General features: G+C 41.1%; 1 protein-coding gene across 1 annotated transcript in view; it reads right to left on the reverse strand.

Moving 5' to 3' along the window:
• The window catches only part of cacna1c (calcium channel, voltage-dependent, L type, alpha 1C subunit), a 205,541-nt gene that overhangs the window by 46,495 nt on the left and 146,481 nt on the right, over positions 1-12,565 (reverse strand). The window contains exons 11-12 of the mRNA XM_078281956.1: positions 5,030-5,120; positions 1,488-1,514 (exon numbers count right to left, since the gene is read on the reverse strand). Coding sequence (XP_078138082.1) covers positions 1,488-1,514; positions 5,030-5,120 — 118 coding nt within the window. The remainder of the gene's footprint in view (positions 1-1,487; positions 1,515-5,029; positions 5,121-12,565) is intronic.

Here is a 12,565-nt window from a genome sequence, read left to right on the forward strand (position 1 = left end):
AAGGGAAATTCATGCTTCAAAAGAAGAAGTGGTTCATTTGGGGGCGGAAAGAATGTTTTTTTTTTCTTTTTAGACAATTCAATATGTTATTCTGTGATGTACTGCGCACAAACTCTTTTTATACCTTTCATGGCCTCCACCAATGAAAATAACAGCCGCTGTTTTTAGTAATTGGCGACTTCACACCTCCCAGTCACATCTATGTGAACCAGTCCATTAAACTGTGGAGGAAGGGTCATCGTACTATTTTTTGAAATACGCCCATTTCCAAGTGATTAAACAACTGTGTGATTTCATTATTCGCCACTCTTCAATTCATCCCACTGAGAGAAAACAAACCAAACCGTTAAAGGCAGCAAACCGTGTTTTTGTTGCTCTAATCACTGACGGAGCAGCGAAGCATGAATCTCGCTTCAGACTGTCTTTTGTATTTGTCACCCAGGCCACTTTGAGGGAGGAATCCAACTAACCAATACACTGACGCAATTCTTTACCTACACATCCAGAACATCCAGATTTAACACATCCTTATTACTACTGCAGTATTAGCAAAACTTAACTAGGCAACATGGTAACTTGTAATTGGAAATTGCAAGAATTTGTTCCTAAATAACCTTCAAATGTTAACTGGAAAATGATGAGATAATAACATGTTAATATGATAATGAACTACTTAAAATAGGGAAATACATAAAGTTTAGATAAAAAAAGCAAAGATTTAGATCCTTCCAAGACGACCACAGTGTCACGGTAACCTAAATCTGGAAACAAATTTACTTAACAAATGTACTTTATCAGACTAATCACTTTGACTTATAGCGTGACTGAATGGACCCACACCCACACTCTTTTTCTAGCCTGGTTGTTATATATTTAGCCGTTATTTGCACACAGCTAAGTCTCCGCTGGACCTCCATGATGGCACCAGACGTGGCTGCGAGGAGATTTGTGACGCAATTGAAAGAGATCAACACAACGCTCCAGGATGTATTCTTTCTGCCCGTTCAGCGTTCATGTCTCGCCAGTCTTCTGTTTGTGTGTGTGAGTTGATTGGAGTCAGTTTTGGCACACAGTGGCTTCTGCCATGATGCACACACACATTACATGTTACATGGGACACAACTCACAACACAACACAGTGGACACACATCCTTGCTGTCATTTTTAACACTTGTGTGATTGTAATTTGGAACAACACCTTGTGTGACTTTTCACAACACAGTGTGTTCATAGAAGCATGTATGAACGCATGTGTTCAAAAGCAACACAAGATGTTTTTGTTCCTACAAAGAACAACACACAGAAATGTGTTGAAAATGACCAAATCTTTGTAAGGACCAGCGCTCTCTGTGTCTCCCCCTCTCTCTCTCTCTCTCTCTCTCACACACACACACACACACACACATCCAAAGACCAAACAAATTCCACAGCAATAGAGACATCAGAGCGAGTGAGATAACAGACTATGGTAAACAACATGTACTAACCTGAACTTGGATTTGGAGATCCTATTTCTGGAACACAGAAAACAGAATGGATTATACACACACACATAACACGCGCACACACACACACACACACACGCACACACACACACACAGGTACACAACATGAAAGGGGTGATTTGAGAGGGGTAAAGGGGGGATGGGGTCTCTCGTTAGCACAAATACTTAAATGAATACACAGATGTTTTAGCAAATAAGCTCTTTGATCAACTTCTTGTGTGCGTCGATCATTAGGAGTTCGGTGGCGCTTTAAGATGCAACTAGCTTGTAACATCCAGTGAACATGTTAGCATCAAACATCAGTTCAACCGCCACCATCCTTCTCATTGCACAACTGTAAGTTGATCAAAGAACATATTTGCCAAAAAGAAAATCTGTGTATTCATTTACATCCCCTTGGTATCAATAGATTTAGGAGTAGAATATTACATTATTTCCACCCCTTTTCTTTTGAACAAATCACCCCCTGCAAACATGTATACAGTGGCATCCAGTCAAAAGAAACAACGCTTTGAGTTTAGATTTCTTCCAATCAACCCTAGTCTGAAAAAACTCAATTTCTTTTGGAGGAATGTGTGTTGATTGTCCACCACTGTAACAGTAAAAGGTACATACATAAAGAACTGAGGACAAGAGATCATGGAAGACATTGTCTCTGGATAAAGGAGAAGAGAAGAGAGGCAAAGAAATGAGCAGAGAAACTGAAGGAAAGTAAAAAGAAGAGTGAAGAGGACAGAATAGAATAGAATAGAATAGAATATCCCCATGTTGGAAATTTGCATCCACGACCAGATTAAATTATTTTATTGTGGGCTGAATCTATGACTTACAGTGTGAGCAGAGGTCACACACTCAGTCACACACTCCTATGCTAACAGCAGGGTGAGAAGTTACCACCCACCACATGCTGGTAAACTTCGGCTGAGGCTGGAGAGACTTTCTACTCAACTAGCCAATGGTTTACATGATGAAACCAAACTTTAAAACAGCAAAAGTGGCTGGTTAAATTCAAGTTAGTGTCTTGCCGTGTCTCCAAGGCTCTTTTTATGGCAAAACAGCCCAGAATCTTAATTTGTTTTCATGTAAGTAGGTAATTCGAGTATTGTTTGTACAATAATTTTGAATGGTTGCAAAAAAAATCAAAAGAGAAAAACAATGAAGAAGCTTTGAGGGAGTTGTTGCGACAGGCGCTACGATGCACTGATTTTGTCCGTGAAAGCAGATGGATTGACTGACTGTCCGGCCGAAGGAATAAAATGACTCACTGACTGACCGAATGAAAGAATAAAATGACTGACTGGCCGGATATGGAGGCTGACAGTAGACACGTCTCTCCTCTCCGTGTCCATCTAGATTATGAGATCAGGGAGCGCCGTAGTAGCTCCTACCCCGCGGTCCGTCTCCATAGCGATGAGGAGAAGAACTGACAAACGCGGAAAGTCTGACTCGTCCTTCTCCCGTTATCTCCATACTAGTGTGAGGAAATTCCCCAAGCCGAACTTCAGAAGAATCAGGGCTCATAGGGCCTGTTTGTAGTCCTGTTGAGCACCAGTCAGTTTAAGAATATATTATTCTTATGGTCATGGAGACTCAATTAAGCAAGACTCAAACTTTCAACGTTGCTCCATAGACAATTAATGGGAGATGGATTCTGTGGACCCGCATTTCGTTTGAATTTTGATATTGAAATGAGCTTTATTCTATAACAGTATTAAAAGTTATGAATGAGAAAAGTACATCCTCTGCCCCAACAAGAGGATTGTTGGTGGAGAGGTGGACAGTATTGCATTTAATAGCATTTGCAGGTAGAATTTTAGTCAATATGAAATCTAAACCTTAGCCATGCTACAACATTTTGGAGCTAATTAGGCATTCAATCTGAGGTTTATGGCAGTTCCTAAAGTCCCAAAAATGACGTGTCATTAGTGTTGAGTTGTTTCGTCTGAAGAGGGGACAAATAAACACAAACAACAAAACAAAAACAAAGTAACAGATGGACACAGAGAAAACAGAAAAACAACAGTGTGCCATCCAAGTGTGTCTCCTGGCTTTACTATTGCTCATCTCTCTCATTTCTCTGATTCAACTCGATTCCATCTTGCATTTGTCTGTTTTATGTGCTTCTTCTCTGTTCTATTCTATTCTTTGTAGTTCCAGCCATGTTATGTACAACAATGTGAATGACTTGGCATGCGCATGTCCAAGTGTGTGTGTTTGTGTGTGCTTATGAATGTGTGTGTGTGTGTGTGTTGTGAATAACAGAAGCTGAAGTGGGCTCGGTGGGCGGGGTCACGGCTCCTGCGTGGCCTTGCGTTTAAGAAAGAAAGCGATGCACTCGTTTGAATAATGTAGAGAATGAAAGGAGAGGGGAGAGGGAGAGCGAGTGAGTCAGCTGTTCGTCAGCTCCCAGAGGGGAGGAGGAAAGCACTTCACCAGCAAACACAGGAGAGAGAGAGAGAGAGGAAGAGGAGAGAGGGAGGGAGGGAGCAGAAGAGGAAGAGGAAGAGGAAGAGGAAATAAAGCTGGGTTATTATTAGATGACATATAGCCGTGATAGATGTCCCACTTTTCTACTGTATGTGAGGTCCTTGCGAGGTTCCAAATGATGATCGGGTTGCCCTTGTACCACGTGAGTCAATATGCGCCTTGGCCTCGTGCTGTGCCCCTTCGCTCTTGCTTCTTTCTCTATTCATGTACTTATGTAATGTTCTCTGCAAAGTGCTTTGTGACTGACCTCTTCTGTAGCGAGCGCTTTGCAGATAAAACCTACATGACACCAAGAAATCTGCTTTTGCGTGTCCTGTGCTTTTCCTGATGTTTGTTTGTGTTCTGTTCTGTGGCTGATTGTTGATCAGTTAGATCGAGTTAGGCTCTCTCCCTGTAAAGTCCTTTGAGGCATGCTTGTGATAAAGGGCTATATAAATAAACAAAATAAAACAAACAAACTTGAGATATCGTTGATGTCAGGGGAAAACATTTTGGTGATTTTCATGTTTTAACTTCACTTGAAGGATTACATGGTTCTCTCTGGGTTGAGAAAATTCTATGACCCTTGGGTTCATGAAACCCTTTCAAAACCCCATTGGATAAAAACAAAAAACAAAAAAAAACATGGTGGTCAAGCTAAAAACAAGGCTGCTTTTCTTAGTTCCTGAAAAGTTTACATGTTGGAGGTTTTGTGCACACATAATGTATTAACTGAATAAAGTAATTGTGATTTTGATACTGATTGCACTACTGCTGAACTGTTGATTAGAGCCCAAATGGACCTGATTGGAGGATTTAAATATTGTCATTTTTTTCAGCAACCCAAGTTTTCTACTCCAATATGCCTGTTTAGTCCAAAAAGAATAGGTGTAGTGGCTGCTGCAGTCGTAATACAGGATAGATGCAGGATGAAGGACTTCTACCATGGCTACCACTGTGGCGCTAATGTACATCCTTGGGATTGATAGAGGATGATGGAGAGAGCTGAAGAAGAGAGGGAGGAGAGAGGAGGGGTGAGAGAGGGGTGGAGCACTTACGCTAGCCGGGTACAGCAGGTCTCGCCCTCCACGTCTCCCCCGGGGGCGTTGTCTGTGTTCACCGATTCATTCTCACTGGCTGGCATACTCACTGAGAGACAGAGAGAGAGAGAGAGAGAGAGAGAGAGAGAGAGAGAGAGAGAGAGAGAGTTGGAACAACAGAGGAGGAGAGAGCGAAAGAGAAAAAGAAAGAGAGATGAATTAACATGATAGGGGGATGGGTAGTACATCCTCCCTCATATTATTCTTCCACTGTTTATTTACTGTAATCCTTTCTCTCGGTCCAAACCCCAAGAATTTACAAGCCCACTGACAGATGCTGTTTTCCAGCCACATTCTGCTTTATAGCCGTACAGTAACACATACTGTATACACCTGGGAGCTGCCCAGTACAACCACAGTCTTGTATTGGCGGCTACTGAGCAGCTCCACTGGACACTGGGTCACACAGAGTTCAAAATCTGTTTTTATTTCTTCTCTATAGATCAAGTCTGTGCCAAAATCCACATGGCTGCTTCCCTGTTGGTGTTAAAATGGCTTCCTTTCTACAAGTTTGTCAACTTTTTCAGCCTTAGACAAATATTGAGTAAATGAGTCTTGCCCCGGGATCCAAACTCATTAAATACTGTTGTCATGTAGGGATCCACCAGTCAGCATCGTGGCCCATTTCTGATCCAAACCCACCAATTAAGAAGCACTGCTTCCCAAATACCCTTGAGTCGATAAAACACTTCTCACATTTTGTACTGAATGCCTAAACTAATTACGCACAAAGTTTCCATCCCAGCTAAATTGACTGGCTCGGGATGCTGGGACAAAACCTCTGAAACAGCTATGGGGATGGATTTTGACTTTTAAGCTGAGGGACGGCTTAACTCGGGGTGAATAAAATCTCAACAAAATCCTCTTGTGATTTTATAGCCCAAGGAGATTGAGAGAAAAAAATATGTTGTAGAATCTCGTCTTTGGTCTTCAAAAGTTGCGTGGGATGTTGGAGCTTAATTGCAGCCAAGTCTTTAACAAAACCTTGTAATGCTTTTTATTCAATCCTCTAAACTCTAATCAAGCTGTGAGAGCTTTGGCAGGATTTATGCTGCAGCAAACATCCAAAATTTCACTCCCTATTCCAAAGATCTTTTCTTGGATGTCTGAACAGGTAGAAACTACGCAGAGTCCAATTTGTTTTAGGAAGCTATGAGGAGATCAGAAATGTGTCATAATATCCTTGTTTGAAGACAAGAAGTGAAGAAGAGAAAGAAGGATGGATGGAAGGAAGAGGAAGGGAAGGAGGGAGCGATGGAGGCGAGGATGAATTGAGGGAAGAGGGAGGGACATGGGGAAGAAGAGGGAGAGGGAATGAATGATGGAGAGAAGGAGGGATGGAGGGAAGGGGGGTAGAGAGAAGGGGAGGAAGAAGGAAAGGAGTAATATGGATGGGAAGGGAGAGAGCAAAAGAGAGAGGGATGGAGAATGGACAGAGTGAAATAGGGAGGGAGGAAAAAAAGTCATGTGGGAGAACAGACTGGAAAAAAAACAGCAAGAACGGGACGGAGCTGGATTGAGGGAGTGATGTAAGCACTGAGGAGAGAGAGAGAGAGAGAAAGAGAGAGAGAGAGAGAGGGAGAGGGAGAGATGGGGAGATGGTTGGTTGAGAGGCTGATATGAAGTGATACATGGCTTCTTATTGCTTCTGTCAGTCTGTGTCTGCCTGCGGGAATGAGATGCGCTCTCCTCACTGTCACCTCAAACACTTATTGTAAAGCCCTCTGGGTGGCAGAGCCAGATACTGGATATAATTCTGAATGCCTCTAGCGCTAAAATAAGATATCCACCATTAAAAAAAGGAACACCTATTCTTACAAAATCATTGCTAGCATGAAGGCACAGAACATGATGAGCATTTAAGATATGAGTCATCTTAAAATACAAAATAGTCATAATTTTGACTCCAAAATAATCTATTTTTGACTTTTTTGTGTGGTTATGCTGGTTGCTCAGCGCTCTATTTTATCAGCTCCGGTAACACAATTCAGACATGCATAAGAAATCACTTTCCAGACACATTCTGCAACCCCTCATTTAGCCCTCCTATATTCCTACCTTCATATTTAATGGTTTTGCACGTTTCTTTAATTACTAATACAGATTCACTAATGCTACAGGACATCACTTCAGAGAAAAGAGGGGGGGAACCATCTAAATAATAACAAATAATGAACAGAGGCAGGTTCATTTGTCTTCATGGAATCCACAAGACAGTCCCAAATGAACCAAAAACAATATTTTATCAGAAAAAAATAATATAACATACACAAATATAATTCACATTCTAACATATATAAAACTAACACAACTTGTAGTGAACATGCACTGTAGCCTAAGCACATGGAGTTTTGAACCAGCCTCAGAAGACATATGCCTTTATATAAAGATGACTAAATAATGCTGAGCCAATCAAACTGCAAGATGAACGGGGAACAGGCCAAAGCCATGCAGTGTTGAGTCTCCTCAGCATGCAGTAGGTCATCCCAAACTAAAGGGGGCAGCAGTCATCCAGCCATGCGTCATTCCCAGCCCCAGAGTGTAAACATATAAACCAGAAAAAAATGGCAAGACTTGAAATGAAAAGCATATGCCCCTGAATGGCAATATGCAAATATGTGTGAAATATGTTTGTTCATGTATACCCCCTCCTCAAGTTAAATTAATGCAGAACAATAAATCTGCGATGCTGATATCATTGACATCTGCTAAGCCTGACCTAAACATGTCAATACCACTTGAGTTGACACGGAACACCATAGAAACACCACTGATTATTACTGACTTTCACTATTGAAATACTTTACTTTTTCCTACTTACCCATTCCTCAAACTATTAAAACCAATGCTGCAAAATATATATGACAATCAAATATGTTTGATATCTTTAGAATCTGTCGAGCCTGGTACTTGGGATTCTCATTTCCAGTGATTCATGGTTACAATCCATACATGGCATATTATCACACTTTTATGATAAAATAATGCTTATGACACATATTGACTGCGTCTAGTTCCCATCTACACCAGGGGCCACATTACAGATTAAACCCTCAAAAGTCAACCATAGGGAAAATCACATTTTGCCATTACAGAAGCAAGTAAATGTAACCCAACTGCAGTCAAAATGCAAGATTTAATGACCTAATGGTTGTTTACCTGAAAAATCATAATTTAATAGAATTTCGTTGGATTTAATTGATACACGTGTTATAACATTTAAATCTGTTTTTATATGATTTGGTGCCTTGTTAAGTGCTATTTTTAAACCCCATCTGCAAACCAAATGTATCTTACTGGACAATAAAGATTTGAATAGACTTATATTTTACATTTCAGGCATTTAGCGATTATCCAAAGAAAGCTACAATGAAAGAGCAGCTACTATAGGAGTCCAGTGTCCAGTGTGAGTACACTTTGGCAGGACACATGGCTGTTGATGGACGGACTGGCTGTTACAGAGATCAAACCTGAGACCTTTCTGTTACGGGACGGTCTCTCTCAGCGTCAGGCCACCCTGCCCTGTGCTGTATATGCCCCACCTTGACACGTGCCACCTGCTGCTAGGCTACTTAGCTAAAAGCACTCAGAGCCCTGCGGTCCCTCCCGAGGCTGAAGCCTTTTAAATATATAACCAGCCTGGTGCCTTCTCCTCACTGGAGCTCTGAACTAGTTTAATACCTATTGTTAGAGTAAACCCCAAAGACCTGAGACACAGAGAGAAGGAGGGAGACGAAGAGAAGAGGAGTGAGGAGGAGGAAGGGAACGAGAAAGAGAGGGAAGGGTCATCATAGGAGGGATTTAACAATTTCTCCCAATGTCAGACGCACTCTAAGGTAAATAACTTGTGAGGCTGAGTTAAAATATTAAATACAGACATTGAAAATAACTAATTGAAACCTTAATGTAACAATGGCAGTAAAACAACTCAGAGAGATGTGTGTGTGTGTGTGTGTGTGTGTGTGCTAGTGTACAGATCCATAAGCATACGAAACTGAATTGTTTTGTCTGTGTGTGTGCCCATACAGGCCTGCCAAATAAGGAACTTCATATATTTACTAAATACCATGCGATCATGTCCAGCAGCCAAGTCCAGACAATTCAAGCAGCTGCAGGACTTTCAGAAACCACAACCCAAAATGACCCAAAATGACCCAAAAGTCTGCAAAAGTCAAAAAAATACTGGTTCCATCCAATCCTTGTGTTAATATTCGGAACATGAGGTTTCTCATGCAGTTCTGTCATGATTCTGAATATTAATATGATAATGTGACATTCTGAATTTTAGTCTCTTATTTTTCTTCACCAGGCTTTTGTCACATTGTGTGGACAAAACCTACCCGAACAGCTTGATAGCATGTTAGCACACATGCTAGCTGCAAGCTAACAAGCTAGGTTACAGCTAATGCTATTTTTGAAACACACAGTTTTTCAGTTAACATTAGTACCAATTGCCTAAAGTTTTTACACAAAAACATGGCAAAGGCCTGGTGAAAACGAATGGAAGGCTAAAATTCAGAATTTCAAGCTATCACTTTATTATTTTTTTCTTATCGGAGCTAGCGTGACTATAGCTACAGGTACAGTGCAGAGGAATTTAGGGCAAGGAATCAAGACCTGGAGGAACAACAAGAGAGGACCGTGACATCACTAATACTACAAATGTTTTCGAGGTCATTAGTTATGTACAGTAGCTGTAAATAAAGTTGTTTTCTGTGATGAAATTGTCCTCTCCTCGTTCCAGTTCAGATGTGTCAGGCAGGTTGGGACCCTTTCCTTTCCTAGGAACCCAGGAGGGAGACCAGCGGCTGCATCTCAAAACACCAATGCTGTGTCCTCTCCTTGTCTCCTTATTCCTCATTCTTGCTCTACTTTCTTTCTTATATAGCATTACAGAGGTTTGGGCCATGATACATTGTCAAAATTTTAAGGCAATGGAGAAATGCAATATTGCCAGCAGCAGGGATAAAAATTGGCAATTAAGAGAAAATCAATGTGGATTATGTAATGGAGCATTAAATATTAAATATTTTTATATTTTATAATTTTAACATGTAACATGGCCTTGAAATTTGTTTTACTCCATAGTAAGAAAAGGGGACAAGGAAGACAAAGAGAAGAAACTACTTTACAGTGTTGGGACACAGCCACTGTCCCCTTTAGCCTTGAAGCTCTGGAGGAGAGAGAGAGAGATGCTTACTCCAATGCAGGGGGAGAGGAAGAGGAGGAGGAGGAGGAGGAGAAGGAGAGGAGAGGAGAGGAGAGGAGAGGAGAGGAGAGGAAATAAGTGGGGATGAGAGTATAGAGCTGAAAGGTTGGGTTCTGGAAGTTAATTTCCCATTCATTTTTCCCATAAGGCATTTGATTATTAGCCATTACAGTATAAGGCAGATTGCAGATAGTGAAACAACAATATGTGTTCCTGTAGAGTTCAACTTCGGTGTTAAGAAATCATGTTTATTTCCTGAGTTCCTTGTGAAATACTACACTACCCACAAGCTTTAGTGGGTTCCCACCAATCTGAAAGGTTGCTGTTACTATAGAAACGTTACTGTTAGCAACCTGCATTGGTGATTGACGCTCCACCATGCTTTTACTATTAGACATGATGTCTTTTTTAGGGATGAAGAGAAGCATGTGCAGAGGGGTAAAAGTCATTACAAATCAGTAATCACATATTATATTATTATATTATTTAGTATCACTGTTGAAAATTACGTAAAGGGAATCGATGACATCGTGCACAATGCTGTATGGGATGAGTAGATAATTCCCTCTAAAAAAAATGTATGTACAGTCTTGTACTCTTGCCTTTTTGTTTTTTCATTTTTCATATAGATTTTTCGCTGAATCTATCATAAGTTCATGATTCAGTTCAAAGCTCAAAGCACTTTATATTGGAATTTGCTGAAATGTCTATGGAGAAAATGAATAGGAAATTTACCAGGGCCACTGAAAAAGGGGAGCGAACACATTTCAGCTCTATGGGGTTAGAGAGAGGAGAGGAGAGGAGAGGAGAGGAGGAGTATAGGGGAAGAGAGGGTGCAATCCGCTTGCATGTCCAGAATCACGTGTCCAGTAAATCTTTATCTAGTGTTGAGCCATGCAGACAGACGCACACGCCTTACGAAGGAAAGCCGCGTTTTTCTTCACGGCTCCACGCAGAGACTGAAAACGACGGCTCCTACCTGGGGATAGAGAGCACTGCTCAGCAAGACGCACACACACACACGCATACGGATACACACAGGTATGTGTGCACTTCCACCAGCACACATACAGGAATGCACGCATACTGTAAACGCAAATACACACAAACATTTGCATTCATACTCTCTCTGATGCACATACAAAGGAACATGATTGCTTCTGCAAAAAATACATTCCCTCTTTACATTCACAATTCATTTCATATTCCCGGCTTTTTCCTTTCAATTTATAATTGTACCATTTAATCTCTCAATCGCGCTCTCTCTCTCTCTCTTTCTTTCTCTCCCACACTATCCCGCCCCTAGTTGAGCAAGAACCTACTCATTCTCAGAGGCAAAGAAATTACTTTACAGGACAAAACAGAGATAGAGAGAAATAGAGAGAGGGAGAGAGAGAGAAAGAAAGGGGGGAGAGAGAGGATTCATATTCCAGAAAGACGTGGTTCATCTGAGGAAGAAGAACACTCATGACTTTTCTCAAGGCAGTTTGATGTGTTGTTTTCATTATGCGCTGTGCAATACATTTTTCTGTCTTACTCGCCTCCCTCCTGGCACAACACAGCAGCTATTGTTTGCGATGATTGGCCACTTCACACCTCCCTTTCACACCATTTACATCAACGTGAGCCTGTCCATTCATCCGCATGGAGGAAGGGTCATTCTATTTTGGAATTTTGCTTATTTGCCTAACACATATTGTAGAGTACTAGCATTCTTTCAAGATTTTTTTTTGTAACTGAAGTCGAAAACTGTGTGGATGTGGAGTAATAAGAAGCATGATGTCTATCAAACCTCAAGTACACACATATACAAACAAATAATGAGACACACACCTACACACACACACACACATAAACATAAAAATACAATTATCCACGCTAAATTAACCAATTTCCCCATAAAAGCGATCATAAAAGTTTCTTCTAAATAGCCAATAAAAACTGTGACAAATGAGACAAAGCTAGATGAGTCCCAACATAGTCAAAAGCGCACGCAGACACAAACACAAACACAAACACACACGCGCGCGCACACGCACACACAAAACACCCATCACAAGTGGGGTTTGCATTCTTGTTGGGAAATATGGGCCATGAACATGCACACATAACAAAAATAGACAAATATAAACATACAAATACAAATACACAGGGAAACACATGAAATCAGAGACACACACACACACACACACACACACACACACAACACAGAGCCAGAGACACAGACATACCGTCCTGAGAGTCAGCAGAGTGACTGAACCAGGCCAGCTTACTGGTCTTCTTAC

The sequence above is a fragment of the Centroberyx gerrardi genome, chromosome 24, assembly GCF_048128805.1.
Source record: "Centroberyx gerrardi isolate f3 chromosome 24, fCenGer3.hap1.cur.20231027, whole genome shotgun sequence".
Classification (NCBI taxonomy): Eukaryota; Metazoa; Chordata; class Actinopteri; order Beryciformes; family Berycidae; genus Centroberyx; species Centroberyx gerrardi.